Source organism: Thunnus maccoyii, chromosome 10 (assembly GCF_910596095.1).
Source record: "Thunnus maccoyii chromosome 10, fThuMac1.1, whole genome shotgun sequence".
In the NCBI taxonomy this organism is placed as follows: Eukaryota; Metazoa; Chordata; class Actinopteri; order Scombriformes; family Scombridae; genus Thunnus; species Thunnus maccoyii.
In genome coordinates this window covers 13,036,969-13,061,317 of record NC_056542.1, presented here as the reverse complement: position 1 = coordinate 13,061,317, position 24,349 = coordinate 13,036,969, and the positions used below count along the sequence as shown (strand labels likewise).

At 36.4% G+C, this 24,349-nt stretch overlaps 2 protein-coding genes across 2 annotated transcripts; both read left to right on the top strand.

Moving 5' to 3' along the window:
- Positions 1 to 234: 234 nt before the first annotated feature.
- On the top strand, positions 235 to 7,112 carry LOC121905260 (carcinoembryonic antigen-related cell adhesion molecule 1-like). Its single transcript, XM_042423386.1, has 7 exons — positions 235 to 315; positions 2,431 to 2,700; positions 2,867 to 3,121; positions 3,503 to 3,608; positions 3,929 to 3,969; positions 4,139 to 4,179; positions 5,092 to 7,112. Exons 2-7 carry the CDS (start codon positions 2,469 to 2,471, stop codon positions 5,236 to 5,238), a joined length of 822 nt encoding a protein of 273 aa, XP_042279320.1. The 5' UTR covers positions 235 to 315; positions 2,431 to 2,468; the 3' UTR covers positions 5,239 to 7,112.
- A 6,893-nt stretch (positions 7,113 to 14,005) lies between these two features.
- Positions 14,006 to 24,256, top strand: LOC121905259 (carcinoembryonic antigen-related cell adhesion molecule 2-like). The gene is made up of 10 exons (XM_042423385.1): positions 14,006 to 14,415; positions 15,359 to 15,691; positions 16,075 to 16,353; positions 16,950 to 17,210; positions 19,389 to 19,643; positions 19,813 to 20,067; positions 20,476 to 20,581; positions 20,837 to 20,877; positions 21,047 to 21,087; positions 22,224 to 24,256. The coding sequence occupies exons 1-10, from the start codon at positions 14,370 to 14,372 to the stop codon at positions 22,449 to 22,451; spliced, it is 1,845 nt and encodes a 614-aa protein (XP_042279319.1). The 5' UTR covers positions 14,006 to 14,369; the 3' UTR covers positions 22,452 to 24,256.
- Positions 24,257 to 24,349: the final 93 nt, after the last annotated feature.

Here is a 24,349-nt window from a genome sequence, read left to right as displayed (position 1 = left end):
CTTTACTATTTGGTGATATTTGGTTTTTACTCTCCATATGCCGCCCAGTTGGCCCTGAAAATATCATTTTGAAGCTGTTGTCATCACAAGAACATTATGTGAAAGGATCAAACATCAGGCTGTCCTGCTCAGCTGTCTCCAGACCTTCAGCCCAGTTTAAGTGGTTTCTGAATGGAGAGAAGCTGTATGATACTGGACCAGAGCTCACACTGATGAACATTCAGATGAGTCAGAGTGGGAACTACAGCTGTCAGGCTTTTAACAACAAAACTCTGAGATATCAAACATCTCAGCCTTCAGCTATAACTGTACTGGGTAAGTTGCCGTAAAAGGTTGTGTACATGGTGATATAGGCAAAACAAATGCACAAAAAAAGATTGGATTCAATGATCAGCTTGTGACAGTGGAGGTTTGACATTGTATATACAGTACTCGAAACAGTATTCACTCTCCAAGGTTATACTCTGTATATTACAGTGTTCTAATATAATATATAAAGAAATCTGAAGCATCTAGTGTTACAGGATCGGCATAATGTCTTAGATATGAACAATAGTAGGGTTTCACTTCAATCCACAGATGCTGACATAGAATTTTTTAAATTTTTCTGGTGTTAACCCCAAAGCCTGATGTTAATAGTATATTGAAATACCCATGATAGGTACTTCTTGGTGGTGAACATACATATATAGCACCCAGCTCTATTTAAGTCCTTCATCACAAGATCAAGTAAAGCCCAAATCTGTCAGAGCAAGATAAGTTTCAGGATATCATAACCAAATAACAAGTTAGGATGTAAGCAGCTCATTGTATTCTGTTCATTATTTCTTGAACCAAACTTTGCTGCCTATTAGCCAACATGTGTGCTGTCTGCTATCTTATTTGTTATATTGCTCCAGAATGTTACTATGTCAAAATTTAGGCAATCACGTCTTAAAGCCGAAGTCCAAGTCAAGTCGCAAATCCTAATTTTTGTCACTTGAAGTTAAATATGTCCAGCCACGAATATTCAACATGGTATATTTAAAATGGGATTCATTTCCTAGCCTTTAATATAATATAAACACAAATATAAACCACCCACAGTGCATGTGTCCAATGTAAAGGTAAAAGTCAGCAGAACAGACTTGGTTGAGTTTAACAGATCTGTCAGTCCATTCCGCTCTTCTTCTGGATCATCTCTCCCTTTCTTCTGGCTGAGCGGCAGCTCTGAGGTTACAGCCAGTGAGAGAGTTCAGCTCACTGATGGAGGCTCCACTCTTAACATAGTCAATGTGACCCACTATGACCAGGGACCATTCAAGTGTCATGTGTTCAATAATTTCAGTAATGACACCAATGACCCTGTAAACCTCTCCGTCAGCTGTGAGTTCCAACCTGCTATATAGATGCAAACAAAATTGAGCTTCAAAGCAGATAATAATATGATGCAGTTATGAACCTTTACACTGAGCTAAACTGCATGTCATACCGCATTTTCAATAAGTTGCTAGCATTATTTTTTTGTCAAGTTTTTGCTGGTTTTTTCACATAGGCAACACTCTGTCGTTGGCCCAGAAAATATTAATTTGACGCTATCTCTATCATAAGGACACTATGTGAATGGATCAAACATCAGCCTGTTCTGCCCCACTGTCCCCAGACCCTCTGCTCAGTTTATGTGGCTTTTGAATAGAGAACTGCTGTCTGATACCAGACCAGTGCTTATAATCTCATTAACATTCAGACAAGTCAGATTTGTAACTACAACTGACAGGCCCTTAAAAACAGAACTCTGAGATATGAAACATCTCAGCACTCAGTTGTCTCTATACTGTGTAAGTTGGATTAAACAGGTTGTGTGGATACAGTAGTGATATAGGTGATATACTGTATGTCCACTGGCGTAATTTATAGGTGGGCAAAGTAAATTCATCATCATTTCTGTATCCTTTGCAGTAAAATAATAATGGAAAAACATATCTTACACACTTCTGAATTTAACATTTGAATGCTTGACTTTACAGGCTAACCTCTTTCACTTCCTGTTTCTTGTAATGCCATAATGTGAAGTTGAAAATATGAAAATGTCACTCCAATTAAAAATGTACATGTTTTAACTTATAATTTAAGGATTTCATCCTCTATTGAGACTCTTATACCACAATATTTGGCTGAGTGGAAACAAATAACATGAAAAAGGTTACAAGTGTTGTAACTATTGACTGCTTGAGTCAATGTTGGAGGATCTTTTGATTTTGATATAACTGTTATGGTCTCCATTATTCAGTGTATTGAAGTCAATTCTATGTCAAAAACAAGGACATTTTCCAGTGTCCTTGTTTTTATATAAGACTTTGGGATGTTCAAGACTGTAAATGTTAAATGAACTCATTCAACCTTTATGTTACTTTTGTTTTCACACAAAATCCTTTATGTTTTGCCCAACAGAGAGAATTTCTGGTGTTAATATCACATCAACAGACCAAATGATTGAGGGGAACTCTATCAACCTAACCTGCGATGGTGCTGGCTCTGACTTTACCAGAGAGTGGATGAAGGACGGCTCCTCACTGACTCTGGCTGACAACATGACACTTTACGACAAGAACAGAGTGTTGTCTTTTCTCTCTCTGAAGAAAACAGACAGTGGAGAATATTTGTGTAATATCAGCAACCCCGTCAGCTTTGATGAAGCTAAATACAGCATGGTTGTTAACTGTAAGTAACACATAGTGCAGTATATATAGCCCTGTAACACATGATTTTTAAGTCAATTATTTAGCAAGTTTTCTATTCTTGATTAGTTTTTTTCCCCAATCAGTGTACTGTGTAAAAAACACATTATTGGTGCTGGTGTAAGAACTTTCCAAGTATTTGTTTTCAGATGGACCAGAGGATGTTCAAATCACAGGACAAAATTGGATAAACGTTGGAGAGACCTTAAACTTAGCCTGCTCTGCTGCGTCCACACCATCTGCCAGTTACACCTGGTCACTGAACGGGATAGAGATATTAAACAATTCTGCTGTGTTCACTAAAAACATGACTGAACTTTCTGACAGTGGCAACTACACCTGTCAAGCACTGAATAATAAAACTGGGAGAACATCATCTGCAGAACATCAATTGTCTGTAACAGGTATGTAGATTTTGTTAATTGCAGATTTTAACTCTTTGACATTGCGACTAACATGCAATGTTATACCTCTAATAATGTGAAGAGTAGCAGGCTTCCTAAAGATACTACTTACAGTTTTTATTACTATCAACTAAATACAAATAAATTAATCTGTAATAGCATGTTTGCTAAAGCAACATGCCATACGAGCATTCAGCAACAGCAACATGACACTTCTCTTGCCAAAGGACGTGTCAAGGCATTGATAATTGTAAAATCACATAAAGGGAGACGTTGTTGTATGCTTTGTATCTACAGGCATGTTGAGATGATGAGACAGTTCCAGTTCACAAAATGGTGTAAAACTATGATCTTATCTCTCTTAAATTTGTACCTTCCCAGAGGAAACACTTCTATGTGGAGCTGGTTGCATCGCTGGATCAGTAGTAGCATGTTGTGCCGCCGTTGGTGGAGCTGTTGGTGGAGGATTCTACTTTTTTAAAAAACAGTAAGTGGTAAACAGCTTTGAGATATAAGACGGCAGCATTTTTGTTTTGTTTTGGGTTTTTTTGGAGGGGTGGGGGGGTTGACAAGCAGTGACACTATCAGAGGATTTGTGCTGCTTCTGACATTGTATGACATTTAGGAGTCACTCCTAACAAATATGATCAGCAAAACTAATTTAATATAATCGGAAGCAGATAAAAGTGCTTACCTAATCATTCAGTGTATAATACTGTTATTATTATCATTATGTTTGCAAAAAGTCAGATAATGCATTTCTGATGTCTAATTTACATAGTAATGGTCCATTAACTCTCTAAACAGGATGGAACAAATCTCTAATGAGATAACCTCCTCCGGAACAGGTAAGTGTAATGCAAGATTTTATGTGTTTGTGATCAAGAAAAATCAAAGGGAGTAGATGCAAAAAGATTGTGTGTATGTGTGCATTTTATGTATTTGTATATTTATACAGTATTATTTACCCTCAGAATTGAATTGTTGTAAGTATTGTTTATTTCTTGTGTTTTAAAGGAGGTGAAGGCTTGGACAACACAGCATTCTCTGGAGATCAGGTAATGTGGGTTTAGTGGGTTTACATGCACTTAAGTAACCGGGTTACTCAAAGAAATCAGGTGTAGATATGCAGGTAATCAGAGAACGTGTTTGCATGCCAAACTCAATACCTAAACGATTCTCAATTAGTTCTCCTACCAAAATATATGCAAAGATTGGTCAGACAAATTGACATGTATGCATGAATCTGAATGCATATGAATCCAAATGATGATGGAGTCATGTTTTATATATGGTATGTCATGAAACATCAGTGAACAATGACACAAGATTCTAAAGGAATAAGTAAAATTGGATATATTTAAAGTTCCTCATATATGGCTGTAATAAGGAGATGATTTTATCACAGTGTATAATATGATATATAAGTACATGTTATGCCTCTGTTGAGTATTAGAAGCATAAAATGCCAAAAGCAACAATTCTGTAGTTCACACAAACCTTCATTTATTATTAAGACATTTGTAATAATATAACAGTGAGCTGCAAGTAAATCTGCATGAAATACTAAAAATATACTGTTCGCAGAATCTTGATGGAAATAAAAGATGATAAAGTCTTTAATGTGAATGCTTAATGCCTAGTTTGATTTAAAGAGGCTCCCTTCCCCCATCAGTCAGACTCCTCCAGGACCTGTGTTCACCACAATAAGACAATCAGACTTTGAACCCGGAAGATTTTCAGCTCACACAATGCAGTGGCAGCATATATGTGTCTCATCACCACATAGCAACAGCTTTCGTGTTTATGGTTGTGCTTGTTTTTGGTACTATAAACCAAATATTTGTTTTACTGTTAATATTTTATCTCTTGAGTTAGCTTTTATGGAATTAGAGAGATTATCTTATGCCCCAAACTTTAATCAAAACTGTTGTCTAATGTTTTTTCCCTCCCCCCTTTTCTTTTACTAGGAGCTGAAATATGCAGCCATCAGTTTCCCCCAGAACCAGGATGATGGGACAGTCCTGCAGGAGCTACAGAATAACGAAACAGAATATGCTCAGATCCAAGGGAACCGCAATCCTGCTCCTGCGATGATGAACACATACAGCGAATGAAGATGGCAGTTTCTCAGTATAGTGCTGACGGTGCACAAGTCTTTGCTCAAGTCCACGAGAACTGACCACAGCAGGATATGATGGATCATCTAATGAGGTCAGACTGGAGGCCAGAACCTGCACTTCCCTCTCTGCTCCTTTATGGATGATAATTTGGATTTGGGTTTACCTAGACAAACCACTTTTGCAGTGGTTAATGATCAACCTGTTATTGCCATGACTGAGGTTGTAAAGCACAATGATGCCCTTTCAGTTTGGATACACATAATAGCTTCCATTTCCCTTTTGTATGGGGACAGTCTGTTTGCTTGAGCATAATGTTTGACACCTCTCTGGCATCATATTTGACTCCACACGTATACTATGATATCTCCAATGAAATTCCAGTTTGCAGCTTGTCAGTTTTGGATACATTTTTTGTATATATTTCATATCGTACAAATGGAAAAATATCAGTTATTTAATAACATTTTATTTATGTTTCAGTGGTATTTGTCATGACATGGATGCTGCTTGATATCAATGGAGCTTGTTAATTGAGGTTATCATAACAAGACTAAACTATTATGACCTCGCTGTGGTGGAAATATGTACAGTATCTTATCTATTGGTCCAAAGGAACCTTTGTAATTTAATTTTATGATAGTAAAGTTAAACTTTATTATTCCACGAAGGGAAGGTCTGCAGCCACAATAATCCAAAACAAAATCATAATACAGTAACAAGGGATTTCTCTCTGATCCCACTGAAATAAAAGAAAAAAATACATGAAGTTGAAGGAATGTCAAAGTGATGTCCAGTGGTTATTTGGTGGACATCTTCACGGATGAGATGGCTTGAATCTTAAAGTCTTTCCAGCAGGTATGAAGAAACTTTTGCCTAGAAATATCTCAATTGTCAGAGATGATTAGAGTAATTCAGGTCATGTTTATTGTAAATGTCAGTAAAATGTGTGATTTTATAAGATAATAAAGTACTTTATCTTTTAGCACATCACCCTGAAGGCCTCGAGGCAACACGGAAGTTATTCAGATTAGTGACATAATGCAAAGGGAAAGGAGTAGCTAGTTTATATCATCACATACACCTAAGTGTATAAATAATATCTATTCAAAACCTAATATAACTGAATGTCACACCTGTAGACAATCTAACTTTCACAAAGACATTTGTTAATTACACTATATAATGTAAAGTATCATAGTTTAACGAGTTAGACATACCTGTATTGATTTTTGAATTTTCCTGGTAGATTTTTTGACCAATTTTTTGAACAAGGGTCAGGGATCAGTGTTGCACAATACATTTAATTGAATCATTGTAGATACAAAGATTTAAGAAATGAGCCCTCTTATAAAACAATGATTTGTTTTATGTTCATTACAAATGAGATGAAGAGAATGAAGATGAAGTCTCCCACACAGAGCTTGGCGTTGTGAATTATGCCCTGTCAAGATTTAATGAGTAACTAATAGAGGGAGGGGCCCCCTGTTAGTTACTCATTATTAAAGATCAAACTCCCTGTGAGTTATTCACATGTTTGATTTCACGTGCATTAGGAGGAAGTTCGTTTTTGACAAACTTAACTTTTCACATCTCAGTATTTCTCTATTCTGATGTGGTTACCAGTATCCTGTGTACACTTAGTACAGTATGTTTTCTGTTCATCCTGAATATAGCCTTCCCCTTATAACCTTCCCCTTATAGCCTTCCTCTGGTGTGGCATGTTATGCTTCAAGCCGCCAGTGTGATGAATGTTTCACCAGGTGTTGTTGTGTGCTGTTGCATGTAAAGTGTTATGGTGAATTTCCCTGTGATGTACAGTGCTGTGAAAATTTCCCCCCAGGAACAATAAAGTCTAACTGATTAACTAAGAGGAAGTTCAGTGCCCTCACTCCAGATCTGTCTCCTACAAGACATAAATGGTCCTATTTAGTGCACTATAAATAATTATTATTATTACCATATTACCATCTGTTTGACAGCAGGATTCACTGTGTGTCATTGAATCTCTTCAAATAGTTGAAACAGTGATAACACCCAAAAAGGAAATGAGAAAAAAACTTGTTTTACTCTCCCTGTAGCAAATGACAATTTAATTAAACTGGTAAAGGCTGCTTTCATGCTTGCTTACTTGACAAAAGTGTAACCTTGAAAGAAAAAAAACAAAAAAACAGAAAACCTGTAAATGTGCTCAGAAAGGAGGAGGAAGGAGTTGTAGGTAAATTATATGAAATGTAAATCCATTTCCAGGAATGACACTGCATTTAAATTACAGCAATAAATTCAAAGTTCAATCTACTTCAATAAAAGTGCATGGAAGTACTGTGTTAATGAACAAATGCCATAAATCATTATTTTTCCATTATGCTCTTAAATGTCTTAATCAAAGTTAAAGCAAGACAACTCTAAAGAGACTTAATATTTTCTCTCAGATAAAGATCAGAGGTTTCATCTTAGATACAGACATTATTTACTGACTTGTGCCATAGGTAATTAGTTTGCATTCACATCTTATCATGACCAGCTGACAAAAAGCTGATTATATTATATATATAAATATATAAATATTATTGAAACAAAGAGGATGTATTTAGGACTCAAATTTTATATCCTGTTAAATTAATACCTATTTCTAGCCCTTCAAATGGGCTGCTGTAATAAAAAACATTCAGGCCATTACATTGTAAATATTACTTTATTTAAAATAATAATAATAATGTCACGTCCTACCAGGACTTTTTCTGTTTTTTGGACTCTTTGTGTTTTTGTTCTTTTGACTTCCTTGGTTTTTGTTATCCTTCTGATACCCTGAGACTTTTTCTGTTTTTAGTTGGACTTTTTGAGGGGCTCTTTCATTTGTGTTGCTTTTGTTTCCTGGTTTTGGTTTTCTCTGTTCCCTTGTGTGTTCCTCCTGTGTTTTTTGTGTCACCTGTTTGTTTACTTTAGTTCCTGTTTTATTTTGTAATATTTCCTCCTTGTGTCTGGTCACTTTACTTCCTGTGTTTGATTATTTCATGTGTCTCACTTGTGTCTCGTTTCCCTCACCTGTGTTTCATTTGCAATCACTTCCTGTGTATTTATAGTCCAGTGTTCAGTTCAGTCTTTGTTGAGTTGTCTGCTTTTGTTGAATGTTCCTGTGTTTCCTGCGTTCTGGTTTGTTCCGATGACTTTTTGCTTTTTCATTAAAAAATATCTGCATCGGATTGTCCCTGCCTACCGTCTCTGCATTTGGGTCCACCTGCTCCACTCACTCAACCTGACAAATAATAATAACTTTATTTATATAGCACTTTTCAAAAACAAGTTACAAAGTGCTTTACAAGGACATAAAAAAGAGAAATTACCAGATAAATAATAAAGAAAAGTAGAACTGATACAGTAATAATGACAAGTGAGGTATGAATTACTAAAACACAGTAAAAACAGAATTACTGATTCAAGAGAAAGCAATTCTGAAAAAGTGCATTTTCAAGAGAGATTTAAAAGAAGAAACAGAGCTAGCCTGCCTGATCTCCTCCAGCAGGTCGTTCCAGAGTCGTGGGACCTTGACTCCAAAGGCTCGATCTCCTCTGGTTTTTAGCCTTGACCTATACTAACAAACCTCTGCCTAAGAATCTCAGGCTACATTCAGGCTTGTAAGGGCTCAGTAAGTCAGTGATATAATCAGGGGCCAACCCCAAACATGCTTTAAAAGCAATCATTAAATTTTTAAAATCAATTCTATAACGCATAGACAACCAGTGTAGAGATGCTAAAATAGGTGTTATATGGACTCTTCTATTGGATTTTGAGTAGTCTTGCTGTACTATTTTGAACTAGTTGTTGTTTGGGGAGGTTTTATTGAGTGAGACAAGACAAACGGAGAGAATGAATGGGATATTTCTTTAAAGAAGTGAATTGGAAGGATGTCCAGTGAACAGGAGGATGATTTCATTTTAGTAATGACATTGGTTTGATGCTTAGTAGTAACTGACTTGAATGCAACATGCGATCCTTAAATTATATGTTAAAACATGTAAATTTTCAATTGGAGTGACATTTTCATATTTTCAACTTCACATTATGGCATTAGAAAAAAAACAGGAAGTGAAAGTGGTTACTCTGCAGGGTCAAGCATTCAAATGTTAAATTCAAAGGTGTGTAAGATGTGTATTTTCTTGATTATTTTACTGCAAAGGATACAGAAATGATGATGAATTTACTTTGCCTACCTACAAATTATGCCAGCGGACATACAGTATATCACCTATATCACTACTGTATCCACACAACCTATTTATTCCAACTTACACAGTACAGAGACAACTGAGTGCTGAGATGTTTCATATCTCAGAGTTCTGTTTTAAAAGGTCTGTCAGTTGTAGTTACCACTCTGACTTGTCTGAATGTTAAAAAGATTATAAGCACCGGTACAGTATCAGACAGCAGTTCTCTATTCAGAAGCCACATAAACTGAGCAGAGGGTCTGGGGACAGCTGCCGTTCAGCCAGAGGAAAGAGAGAGATGATCCAGAGGAGGAGCAGAACAGACTGACAGAGCTATTAAACTCAACCAAGTTTGTGCTGCTTACTTTACCTTTACTTTGGACACATGCACTGTGGGTGAAAAACACAGTGGTTTATTTTAAAGATTGCGTTTCCCTTCTTCTCCTACTATTTGTTTAACATTTAAACACAACAACGATATGATCAGACAATACGCATCTAGTGCAAGTAATAAATACTTTCCAGTCCAGTATCAGAGCTGTTGAATTGAGACTTGACTTGGACTTTTCTTCAGTCAGACGTGGATATTTGAGACTTGATTGCCTGCTCCCATGGCCTAATAAATAACACTGTTCTCAGTACTTGCAGTAGTGCAATGCTTATTGTTGCTGGACCATACAGTTTATTTTGCCTGAATGTAACAGTTGAGACAGACTTGGGCTTGACTTGAACTTGCCAGGACAATAAAACCGTTGTGTCCTATTATCACAGAGAAATATGTATTATTGGTACTTTGACACAATGTTAATAGCAGGTGACACGGACACAACAACAACAAGGCTGATGTTTGACCCTTCCACATAGTATTCTTGTGTTGGACATTGCATCAAGGTAATGTTTTCTGGGCCAACTGAATGTGGGGAGCAGAAACAGCCAATTTATAATCATAGTATGAGAAATAACTGAGTCAAACAGCTTGACACAGTGTGAAGCCTCATACTTCATTAATATGCACGACTACATCACTATACACCTAGTCACCAGAAAAAATAGAAACACCTGCACAATGTAATGTAACAGACCATCCCTGCGATAAAAAATCTTTAAATGACACTAACTGTATAATGTTTTTGTATACATGTTGCTGTAATTTGTGGTTGTGTTTTGCACCAGATATCACTAGATTGAAAGCTGCTTCTAATAGAACATTTGAAATATTAGAAACACCAGAATATTAAAACACTATTGAAAATAAACATTGTGAATATGTTAAGTTTCACAAAGGGCTGAAGGCCTCTTCTATTGGATTTTATTAATTCGTACAGTCATTCAGTGTCTACAGTTGTCAGTTTAGCCTGCATAATGCATTGTTCAGAACAGCAAAGAGTATCATAAGGCCACACCTTGCTAAGATTTGGCACCAATATAAATTAAGCTTTACATGCAGATACTGTTAGATAAATAGTGAGTAAGTTAGTAATTCATAGCTGATGGAAAGATTTACTGGATCACTGGTGCCTTCATTGACAGCATTGGACACTTTGCAGCTGTATGGTCCCTGATCATAGCGGGTCACACTGAATATAGTGAGAGTGGAGTGTCCATCAATGAGCTGAACTCTCTCATTGACTGTAACCTCAGAGCTGCCATTCAGCCAGAGAAAAGAGAGGGAGGATCCAGAAGAGGAACTGCACTGATTCAACTCTGTGGTAGTTTCTTAGGTTGAACATTATGGTGATGGCTCATAAGTAAACGTTCAATATAACTGAGCACCACAACATATGGTCTCAAAACTACCAAATTACTGTAGGGTTGAATCAACTCGATTCTGACACAATCTCAACAAAAGCTACATTTCATTAGCACATAATGTAAGGATTTATTGAATGACAGTTGTATTAGATTGGATTTAACTACATGAATGTATAAAATGAACTGCTGTCTTGAGTATCAGGCATGTCAGAAAAACTAACAATACTGCATATGTGCACCTGTCGCTAAGTTATTCATATCTCAGGCATGAAGCTGCTATTCTCCTAATTTCACTAGCAGTAGAAAACTGTCCCCAAAATTTTCACAGATAACATGAATCATGTAATGTAATCATTTCTTGTCAATTATGTTACATTATTGCTCTTGAAGTTTAATTCTTTTGTGATTTATATTCTCCATTCAACATTTAAAACTACTGCTCATGTGAAACATCTGCTCACCAAATATCTTCAGTTCGGTGAATCCTATTATCTGGTTTCCTCCATCTGATATAATGCTAACTCTGTACTTTCCACTGTCATTAAGAGTCAGATCCCTGAGCTCCAGAGATCCAGTAGATCTGTAGAGGGTGATCCTGCCTTCATACTCTGGGCCAGTGATGTTTGAAGAAGTGGAGGTTATGATAAATCTTTCAGTATTGTTAATAATAACACTCCAGGCCACTACCAGAAATGGTTTTTCTGGTGGAGTCAGTGTTGTGTTGAATATCACTGTCCCTCCCACAGCTGCATTCAGAGGTCCATCTGGCAACACATCAACTCCTTTGGTTAAACCTTGAAGAGACAGTTACATGCTTGAGAAGGACTGAAATCCGTGCACAAAATGAGCCACTGAGACAATTTATTTTATCATAATAAACATAACAAACTTTATATGATAAAGTCCCCCATAAAGTCAAATCATATGTTTTTCTTATTGTTCCTTCAGTTGGATGTTTGACCTTCACTGTGTGGAGTGATTGTATGTACAGTGCTGCTTGAAAGTTTGTGAACCCTTTAGAATTTGCTCTATTTCTGCATAAATATTACCTAAAATGTGATCAGATTTCCATCCAAGTCCTTGAATGTTTTCATATGTTGGGGTTTCTGGTTTATTTATATTTCAAATGTTTGGTCAGTTATGGTATTTATAGTTTTCTGGGACCTTCATGCCAAAAAAATTCTTTCTCAAACAACAACATTGTGTTTTTATATGTTGTTTGCTCCTCAAATTAAGTTGGTCCAGATAATATTACTTTGATGGCATTTAAGAATCTGCTCGGTGCAATTTATGTAAGCAAAATTCCATGAAAGGTCAAAAAATGGACGTTTTACTATTAAAAAACTCATTTGCTCACAATTCATGGCATCTTATTTGGTCAAATCTGAAACCTCCCTTTGTAATCACCCTAAATAAACAGTGCTCTAAAAGCAAGCCTGTCTGGAAAATACTGTAGATATAATCATACACGGTAAAACCTTAATATCAACATTAACACTGCGAGCGTTTCATCATCAATAACCTGAATAATAAATTAAAGGATGAAATTTTAAAAAATGGGACAATATGTGTAAAATTGCCTTTGGTTGTATTAGGTTTTCAAAAACAGATAGAAAAACATTTTAAAGATGCTGTGTTGAGTGATAAGAGCTCACCTGAGATGACTCCCAGGAGGATGAAATGTGTCACAGCTCTTTCCATTTCACCTGAGGTATTGTCAAGTATGACAAAAAAAGAGAGATTTGTGAGAGAGAAAAGACTTGTGTCAAACTCCTTAACTTTCCCTCAGCTGGTTTCAGTATAGGAATGCGAATCTATATGAAGACTGATAAGGAAGTAATGTGTCATTTGAGCTTTCCTTTCATCCTTTAGATTTAAAAGTTGACCTACATCATTGTGCTGTTAATCATTGATGAAATAGACTATGAACTGTAAAGCAATGCAATGTCAGGTATTTGTTGGATAAAAAGTTCTGTTTTTATTATTAAAAAAGCAGCAGCACAATGCTTTGACATGACTAAACATTCAGTGATTTATTCAGGGTGGTCTTCCAATGGCTGCCATTTTGCTCTGTATTTTGTGGCTCTGTATGTCCTACTTTATATAGATATATGGGTTGGTTGCCGCCCTTGTAGTTCTTCTGACCTTAATAGTATAATATTAAAAGAGTTGGGCACACAGAAGACCAACTCCTTTCATGTAAGTAGACATTCATTTTCAATATTCACACACAGGGGAGAACAAAGTTATGAAAGTAACAAGTCTGGCATGCGTAACTGCGTCAGCACGTACAGCATGCAACACTTATGAGAACCGTGAAAATCGCGTGGATACGTCATTCTTTCGCAGAGTTTTACCCAAAAAAGCTGTTTTCAATCACAGTAATTACATTCACTCAAGCGGTAAATTTTTTTGAAGTTGTGTATTTTGTTTCATGTGTTATAGTCATGATCATTTGACAGATTATTTAGTACGTTAACACATCCTGAAGTCTGCCATGTCAGAGTCACGTTTAACGGTCAGGAGTCATTGTTGTGTTTCTTTCATCTCTCTACAGTAACAACAAGCATTTCTTTGATTGGTTGAATTATTCTAAAATAAATTATATTTTACTGTAAATCCCTCAATATGATTTATAGCAGGAATTTAAGAAAAAGCAATGTGTTAATGGGCTCATCTATATAGCTCTTTAAAAAATCCAAATGCGCATCATTGATTGTTAGGCTGATTGTTACTTTTGACCCACCCGTCTGTTACTTTCGTTGCGACTGACAGGGTCGAAAGCAACAATGTGCAACTTCCGTTCAAAGTCAAATTGTACCAAAGTCATTCCACATTTGTATAAAAGAGCACCTGGTATTGATGGAAGCAGATGTTGTAAGATAAAATACTCAGCATGTAGGATTTGCAGTCGCACTGTACTATCACTTCTAGACTGCCAGCATAAACACAAGAGGGCGATGCTCTTCAGCTTTTGGCATGACGGCTTCAGTAGGTTTATCTCACTATGCACATAGCTGGCAACACAAGACGTATCAGGTCTGGTTTTCTATTTCGAAACTGAGACATGAGTTGTATAATTGCAGATGCCGGAAGATCACATTTGTTAGAACAGTGAGAGTTTGATGGTTAAACTTTTCTCAGCTGTACACATCTCACAAAGACTGACCAATGGATATATTGTCTTTACTTTGTATTGTCTCTGTGACTCTTACAGGTAAGAATCTTGAATATTTGAGAGTTTTAAAGTCTTCCTGTTTTGCTGGTCAAAATACATGTTACTTTATTGTCACTTTCAGAAAAGTTACATTAGCCTTCACTTTTTGTATGAGGAGTTTATAAAATTAGTTAACAGTTACTGCTACTAGGCAACTACTAATACAAATAACTTTATACCACTGCATACTGGTTGCCATTCACTATATGAGTCAATTCTTTAATCAAGATTTAATTACCTTGTTGTGGTCTAATACTTTTTGAAAGAGCACAAACTAAATTCCCCTCATTAAAATGAATAAAGAGGACAGTATGATTTATGACAATCAGCTAAACTTTATTAATTGGCTTGTTTCTGTTTCATGTTTTAAGAGATATAATACTTTGAATTACTTTGAGTAACAGTTTGCATCTGACATGGTTTTTCCACAAGGAAAAGTTCATTTAAATTGGTAATTATATAAATACGAACATGCATGTATAATTATTCAGATATTGTCCATTTTAAAAGTTTGACTGCTGGACACAAGACGTCATCTTGTAAAGTAAAGTCCATCATCGGTGTATGTACACTGGGCGCTTTGAGTTTCCACTTCAAACTTCTATAAATTGCATACTGGATCATGATTAGCTCCAAACTAGTTTTGATGTCACAATTCATGCTTGTAATCATGTTTGGTGATCACAGAGAAACTTTCCACTTTCAGCAGATGGATGTGAAAACAGGTTTCTAGTGCCAAACTCTGCACATATATACAATCACTCTGCACAGTGAAGGTCAAACATCCAACTGAAGGAACAATAAGAAAAACATATGATTTGACTGTATGGGGGACTTTATTATATAAAGTTTATTATATTTATTATAATAAAGTAAATTGTCCCAGTGGCTCATTTTGTGCACTGATTTCAATCCTTCTCAAGCATGTAACTGTCTCCTCCAGGTTTAACCAAAGGAGTCGGTGTGTTGCCAGATGGACCTCTGAATGCAGCTGTTGGAGGGACAGTGATATTCAACACAACACTGACTCCACCAGAAAAACCATTTCTGGTAGTGGCCTGGAGTGTTATTACTAACAATACTGAAAGACCTATCATAACCGCCACCTCTTCAAACAACACTGATTCAGAGTATGAAGGCAGGATCACCCTCTACAGATCTATTGGATCTCTGGAGCTCAGGGATCTGACTCTTCATGACAGTGGAAAGTACAGAGTTAGCATTATATCAGATGGAGGAAACCAGATAATAGGATCCACCGAACTGAAGATATTTGGTGAGCAGATGTTTCAAATGAGCAGTAGTTTTAAATGTTGAATAGAGAATATAAATCACAAAATAATTAAACTTCAACATAATGGACATTAATTATGTAACATTATTGACATGAAATGATTACATTACATGATACATGTTATCTGTGAAAATTTTGGGGACAGTTTTTAACCGCTAGTGAAATTAGAAGAATAGCAGCTTCACGGCTGAGATATGAATAACTTAGCGACAGGTGCACATAATGTTATGCTGAGCTAAATGAATCACTACTGTTTTAGTGTTTTAGAGATTTGTTCACTGCTTCTACATTGCTGCACTCTGCTGAGCCATGCTCCCTTTGTTAGGTAGTGGCAAATATAAAACAACTGTGTTTTTCACCCACAGTGCCAGTCTCCAATGTGAATTTAGAAGTCAGCAGCACAGACTTGGTGGAGTTCAACAGCTCTGTCATTCTTTTCTGCTCTTCCTCTGGATCCTCCCTCTCTTTCGTCTGGCTGAACGGCAGCTCTGAGATTAAACCCAGAGAGAGAGTTCAGCTCACTAATGGACACTCCACTCTCACTATATCCAGTGTGACCCGCTATGACCAGGGACCATACAGATGCAAAGTGTCCAATGCTATCAATGAAGGCACCAGTGGTCCAGTAAATCTTTCCATCAGCTGTGAGTTACTAACTTACTCACTCACTATTTATCTAACAGTATCTGCATGCAAATCTTAGCTTGACTTATATTAGTGCCAAATATTAGCAAGGTGTGGCTTCGTGTTAATGACTTTTTAGATACTCTTTGCTGTTTTGAACAATGCATTATGCAGGCTAAAATGATAACTGTAGACACTGAATGACTGTACGATTTAATAAAATCCAATAGAACAAGCCGACAACCCTTTGTGAAACTTAACATGATCACAATGTTTATTTTCAATAGTGTTTTTAATATTCTGGTGTTTCTAATATTTCAAATGTTCTATTAGAAGCAGCTTTCAATCTAATGACATCTGGTGCAACACAACCACAAATTACAGCACCGTGTATACAAAAACATTATACAATTAGTATCATTTAAATATTTGTTATCGCAGGACTGTTCTGCTACATTACATTGTGCAGGTGTTTCTATTTTTTCTGATGACTAGGTGTATAGTGATGCAGTCGTGCATATTAATGAATTATAAGGCCTCACACTGTGTCAAGCTGTTTGACTCAGTTATTTCTCATACTATGATTATAAATTGGGTTTTTGCTCCCCACATTCAGTTGGCCCAGAAAACATTAATTTATCTCCAACACGAGAATACTATGTGGAAGGGTCAAACATCAGCCTGTCCTGCTCAGCTGCCTCCAGACCCCCTGCTCAGTTTCACTGGTTTCTGAATGGAGTCAAGCTGTCTGATACTGGACCAGAGCTCACACGGATTAACGTTCAGGAGAGTCAAAGTGGGAACTACAGCTGTCAAGCCTTTAACAACAAAACTCTGAGATATCAAACATCTCAGCCTTCAGCTATAACTGTACTGGGTAAGTTTGAGTAAAACATCTGTGTTTATTTATTTGTTGCGTCTGTGTCACCTGCTATTAACATTGTGTCAAAGTACCAATAATACATATTTCTCTGTGATAATAGGACACAGCGGATTTATTGTCCTGGCAAGTTGAAGTCAAGCCCAAGTCTGTCTCAACTGATACATTCTTTATAAACACATAACAAGTTAAAAACACTAATAACATCTGTACATAAAGTACATTCCCGCACTAGACACTCGTCATTCAAATAGTGATATTGCAAACTTTGCTCTTACAGAGATAACGAGGAGGTCTCAGAATAAAAAATGTTTGAGGTGGTACCAAATGCCTGTTTGTCTGTTGTGGTCAAAAGTAGAACAAGATGATGTTAGTTTTGGTACACAAATTTAGGAAAATCATGAAGATAAATCACAATCACTAAGTAAATGTACGTGTTACAACTGCAAAATCTGGTCGGATCTGGAATTTTGTTGATGATAAGCAAATGGACGTTCAAACTAACATTTTCATGGAGAATGTAGGTATGGTCAATTAGGCAAAATAAACTGTATGGTCCAGAAACAATAAGCATTGCACTACTGCAAGTACTGAGGACAGTGTTGTTTATTAGGCCATGGGAGCAGTTTCTACCAGATGATTAAAATAAAACACACAGAGTGTGTGGAACAGCTGAACTAGTCCTCTCTGGTGCTTTTACCTTTCAATTTTGAGGCAATCAAGTCTCAAATATCCAAGAAAAGTCCAAGTCTGATTGTCTGATCATATGGCTTTTGTGTTCTAATGTTAAACAAGTAGTAGGAGAAGAAGGGAAACACAATTTTTAAGATAAACCACTGTTTTGTTCACCCACAGTGCCAGTCTCCAATGTAAAGGTAAAAGTCAGCAGCACAGACTTGGTGGAGTTCAACAGCTCTGTCAGTCCGTTCTGCTCCTCCTCTGGATCCTCCCTCTCTTTCCTCTGGCTGAATGGCAGCTCTGAGTTCACAGCTAGTGAGAGAGTTCAGCTCCACTCTTAACATAGTCAATGTGACCCGCTATGATCAGGAACCATTCAGGTTTCATGTGTTTAATAATTTCAGTAATGACACCAGTGACCCTGTAAACTTCTCCATCAGCTGTGATTTCCAAATTGCTATATAGATGCAAACAAAATTGAACTTCAAAGCAGATATTATTATGATGCAGTTATGAACCTTTACACTGACACATTTTCAGCACATTGCTAACATTACTTTTTAGTCAAGTTTTTGCTGGGTTTTATTCCACATATGCAACACTCTGCAGATGGCCCAGAAAATGAATTTGACGCTATCTCTTTCATAAGAACACTATGTGAAGGGATCAAATGTCTTCAGACTCCCTGCTCAGTTTATGTGGCCTCTGAATAGAGAACTGCTGTCTGATACTGTATCAGTGTTTATAATCTCATTAACATTCAGACAAGTCAGATTTGTAACTACAACTGACAGGCCTTTAAAAACAGAACTCTGAGATATGAAACATCTCAGCACTCAGTTGTCTCTATACTGTGTAAGTTGGAATTAATACATTGTGTGGATACAGTAGTGATATAGGTGATATACTGTATGTCCACTGGCGTAATTTACAGGTGGGCAGAGTAAATTCAATTTTAAAAATAAAAAGACAGACAAGAAACGCATTATTTCTGTATCCTTTGCAGTAAAATAGTCAAGAAAAAACATATCTTACACACCTTTGAATTTAACATTTGAATGCTTGACCTTACAGGCTAACCTCTTTCCCTTCCTGTTTTTTCTAATGCCATAATGTGAAGCTGAAAATATGAAAATGTCACTCCAAATAGAAAATTTACATGTTTAAACATATAATTTAAGGATTTCATGCTCCATTGAGACTCTCATACCACAATATTTGTCTAAATGGAAACGAATAACATGAGAAGGTTACAAGTCTTAAACTATTGACTGCTTGAGTCAATGTTGGAGGATCTTTGGATTTTGATATAACTTTTTTTGTCTCTATTATTCAGTGTAGTGAAGTCAATTCTATGTCAAAAACAAGGACATTTTCCAGTGTCCTTGTTTTTATATAAGACTTTGGAACGTTCAAGACTGTAAATGTTAAATGAACTCATTCAACCTTTATGTTACTTTTGTTTTCACACAAAATCCTTCATGTTTTGCCCAACAGAGAGAATTTCTAGTGTTAATATCACATCAACAGACCAAATGATTGAGGGGAACTCTGTCAACCTAACCTGCGATGGTGCTGGCTCTGACTTTACCAGAGAGTGGATGAAGGACGGGTCCTCACTGACTCCAGCTGAGGACGAGAACAGAGTGTTGTCTTTTCTCTCTCTGAAGAAAACAGACAGTGGAGAATATTTGTGTAAAATCAGCAACCCCGTCAGCTTTGATGAAGCTAAATACAGCATGGTTGTTAACTGTAAGTAACACACAGTGCAGTATATATAGCCCTGTAACACATGATTTTCAAGTCAATTATTTAGCAAGTTTTCTATTCTTTATTACTTCTTTTTTTCCCCAATCAGTGTACTGTGTAAAAAACACATTATTTGTGCTGGTGTAAGAACTTTCCAAGTATTTGTTTTCAGATGGACCAGAGGATGCTCAAATCACAGGACAAAGTTGGATAAACGTTGGAGAGACCTTAAACTTAGCCTGCTCTGCTGCGTCCACACCATCTGCCAGTTACACCTGGTTACTGAACGGGATAGAGATATTAAACAATTCTGCTGTGTTCACTAAAGACATGACTGAACTTTCTGACAGTGGCAACTACACCTGTCAAGCACTGAATAATAAAACTGGGAGAACATCATCTGCAGAACATCAATTGTCTGTAACAGGTATGTAGATTTTGTTAATTGCAGATTTTAACTCTTTGACATTGCGACTAACTTACAGTATTATACCTCTAATAATGTGAAGAGTAGCAGGCTTCCTAAAGATACTACTCACAGGTTTTATTACTATCAACTAAATAAAAATAAATTAATCTGTAATGGCATGTTTGCTAAAGCAACATGCCACACGAGCGTTCAGCAACAGCAACATGAAACTTCTCTTGCCAAAGGACGTGTCAAGGCCTCAGTCTCTGTACTAAACAAATAGGCATTGATAATTGTAAAATCACATAAAGGGAGACGTTGTTGTATGCTTTGTATCTACAGGCATGTTGAGATGATGAGACAGTTCCAGTTCACAAAATGGTGTAAAACTATGATCGTATCTCTCTTAAATTTTTACCTTCCCAGAGGAAACACTTGCATGTGGAGCTGGTTGCATCGCAGGATCAGTAGTAGCATGTTGTGCCATCGTTGGTGGAGCTGTTGGTGGAGGATTCTACTTTTTTAAAAAACAGTAAGTGGTAAACAGCTTTGAGATATAAGACGGCAGCAAGCAGTGACACTATCGGAGGATTTGTGCTGCTTCTGACATTGTATGACATTTAGGAGTCACTCCTAACAAATATGATTTAATATAATCAGAAGCAGATAAAAGTGCTTACCTAATCATTCAGTGTATAATACTGTTATTATTATCATTATGTTTGCAAAAAGTCAGATAATGCATGTCTGATGTATGTGTTACATAGCCCATTAACTCTCTAAACAGGATGGAACAAATCTCTAATGAGATCACCTCCTCCGGAACAGGTAAGTGTAATGCAAGATTTTATGTGTTTGTGATCAAGAAAAATCAAAGGGACTAGATGCAAAAAGTTTGTGTGTATGTGTGCATTTTATGTATTTGTATATTTATACAGTATTATTTACCCTCAGAATTGAATTGTTGTAAGTATTGTTTATTTCTTGTGTTTTAAAGGAGGTGAAGGCTTGGACAACACAGCATACACTGGAGATCAGGTAATGTGGGTTTAGTGGGTTTACATGCACTTAAGTAACCGGGTTACTCAAAGAAATCAGGTGTAGATATGCAGGTAATCAGAGAACGTGTTTGCATGTCAAACTCAATACCTAAATGACTCTCAGTTAGTTCTCACACCAAAATGTATGAAAGATTGCTCAGACAAATTGACATGTATGCATGAATCTGAATGCATATGAATCCAAATGATGATGGAGTCATGTTTTATATATGGTATGTCATGAAACATCAGTGAACAATGACACAAGATTCTAAAGGAATAAGTAAAATTGGATATGTTTAAAGTTATATATGGTTGTAATATAAAGATTATTTTATCACAGTGTATAATATGATATATAAGTACATATTATGCCTCTGTTGAGTATTAGAAGCATAAAATTCCAAAAGCAACAATTCTGTAGTTCACACAAACCTTCATTCATTATTAAGACATTTGTAATAAGCTGCAAGTAAATCTGCATGAAATACTAAAAATATACTGTTCGCAGAATCTTAATGGAAATAAAAGATGATAAAATCTTTAATGTGAGATTGTTTTTATAGTTTGTTATTACACAGTATATTTTATATATTTAATGTTTATTTGTATAGGAACAAGTATGAACTAATGCCACATACCACAGCAGCTAGTTTGTGATGTCTGTCCCTAGATGGGCCTTTTGAAATACATAAAACTCAACACTAAAATACATATAGAACCGCACAAAACACAAAACTCAACAATACATACAGTATACATACATTAAAGTATACAGTGGCCAGTCTGTGATCAGGTTTGCTTAGTTTGATTTAAAGAGGCTCCCTTCCCCCATCAATCAGACTCCTCCAGGACCTGTGTTCACCACAATAAAACAATCAGACTTTGAACCCGGAAGATTTTCAGCTCACACAATGCAGTGGCAGCATATATGTGTCTCATCACCACATAGCAACAGCTTTTCGTGTTTATGGTTGTGCTTGTTTTTGGTACTATAAACCAAATATTTGTTTTACTGTTAATATTTTATCTCTTAAATTAGCTTATATGGAATTAGAGAGATTATCTTATGCCCCAAACTTTAATCAAAACTGTTGTCTAATATTTTTTCCCTCCCCCCTTTTCTTTTACTAGGAGCTGAAATATGCAGCCATCAGTTTCCCCCAGAACCAGGATGATGGGACAGTTCTGCAGGAGCTACAGAATAACGCAACAGAATATGCTCAGATCCAAGGGAACCGCAATCCTGCTCCTGCATCCTCCATTCCTAGCTATGATGAACACATACAGCGAATGAAGATGGCAATTTCTCAGTATAGTACTGACGGTGCACAAATCTTTGCTCAAGTCCTCGAGAACTGACCACAGCAGGATATGATGGATCATCTAATGAGGTCAGACGGGAAGCCAGAACCTGCACTTCCCTCTCTGCTCCTTTATGGATGATAATTTGGATTTGGGTTTACCTAGACAAACCACTTTTGCAGTGGTTAATGATCAACCTGTTATTGCCATGACTGAGGTTGTAAAGCACAATGATGCCCTTTTAGTTTGGATACACATAATAGCTTTCATTTCCCTTTTGTATGGGGACAGTCTGTTTGCTTGAGCATAATGTTTGACACCTCTCTGGCATCATATTTGACTCCACACGTATACTATGATATCTCCAATGAAATTCCAGTTTGCAGCTTGTCAGTTTTGGATACATTTTTTCTATATATTTTATATCGTACAAATGAAAAAATATCAGTTATTTAATAACATTTTATTTATGTTTCAGTGGTATTTGTCATGACATGGATGCTCCTTGATATCGATGGAGCTTGTTAATTGAGGTTATCATAACAATAGTGAACTATTATGACCTCGCTGTGGTGGAAATATGTACAGTGTCTTATCTATTGGTCCAAAGGAACCTTCGTAATTTAATTTTATGATAGTAAAGTTAAACTTTATTATCCCAAAAAGGGAAGGTCCGCAACCACAATAATCCAAAACAAATGAATAATACAATAATAATCAATAACAAGGGATTTCTCTCTGATCCCACTGAAACAAAAGAAAAAATACTTGAAGTTGAAGGAATGTCAAAGTGATGTCCAGTGGTTATTTGGTGGACATCTTCAGAGATGAGATGGCTTGAATCTTAAAGTCTTTCCAGCAGGTATGAAGAAACTTTTGCCGAGAAATATCTCAATTGTCAGTGATGATTAGAGTAATTCAGGTCATGTTTATTGTAAATGTCAGTAAAATGTGTGATTTTATAAGATAATAAAGTACTTTATCTTTTAGCACATCACCCTGAAGGCCTCGAGGCAACACGGAAGTTATTCAGATTAGTGAAATAATGCAAATGGAAAGGAGAAGCTAGTTTATATCATCACATACACCTAAGTGTATAAATAATATCTATTCAAAACCTAATATAACTGAATGTCACACCTGTAGACAATCTAACTTTCACAAAGACATTTGTTAATTACACTATATAATGTAAAGTATCATAGTTTAACGAGTTAGACATACCTGTATTGATTTTTGAGTTTTCCTGGTAGATTTTTTGATCGATTTTTTTAACAAGGGTCAGGGATCAGTGTTGCACAATACATTTAATTGAAGCATTGTAGATACAAAGATTTAAGAAATGAGCCTTCTTATAAAGCAATGATTTGTTTTATGTTCATTACAAATGAGATGAAGAGAATGAAGATGAAGTCTCCCACACAGAGCTTGGCGTTGTGAATTATGCCCTGTCAAGATTTAATGAGTAACTAATAGAGGGAGGGGCCCCCTGTTAGTTACTCATTACTAAAGATCAAACTCCCTGTGAATTATTCACGTTTGATTTCACGTGCATTAGGAGGAAGTTCGTTTTTGACAAACTTAACTTTTCACATCTCAGTATTTCTCTATTCTGATGTGGTTACCAGTATCCTGTGTACACTTTGTGCAGTATGTTTTCTGTTCATCCTGAATATAGCCTTCCCCTTATAACCTTCCCCTTATAACCTTCCTCTTATAGCCTTCCTCTGGTGTGGCATGTTATGCTTCAAGCCGCCAGTGTGATGAATGTTTCACCAGTTTGCCTTTTCACCAATGAAAAAATGCAGTGAATGTAACTCTCGGGTTGTGGATATTGTATTTGTAATCATGTGATTGCTCATTTAGACAAATAAACTATTTTTTCATCAACTGAAGTCTGCAGAGCATGACTCACTTTAGACATACACATGACTACACTGTATAAAATCGCTGTG

Bases quoted from the DNA above. Each gene is read 5' to 3' on its own strand.
- LOC121905260 (XM_042423386.1), top strand. From the start codon at position 2,469: ATGATTGAGGGGAACTCTATCAACCTAACCTGCGATGGTGCTGGCTCT. The intron at 3,122-3,502 runs GTATGTAGATTT...GTACCTTCCCAG, and splicing joins ACATCAATTGTCTGTAACAG to AGGAAACACTTCTATGTGGA. The intron at 3,970-4,138 runs GTAAGTGTAATG...TGTGTTTTAAAG, and splicing joins GATAACCTCCTCCGGAACAG to GAGGTGAAGGCTTGGACAAC.
- LOC121905259 (XM_042423385.1), top strand. From the start codon at position 14,370: ATGGATATATTGTCTTTACTTTGTATTGTCTCTGTGACTCTTACAG. The intron at 17,211-19,388 runs GTAAGTTTGAGT...TTTGCCCAACAG, and splicing joins TTCAGCTATAACTGTACTGG to AGAGAATTTCTAGTGTTAAT. The intron at 19,644-19,812 runs GTAAGTAACACA...ATTTGTTTTCAG, and splicing joins ATACAGCATGGTTGTTAACT to ATGGACCAGAGGATGCTCAA.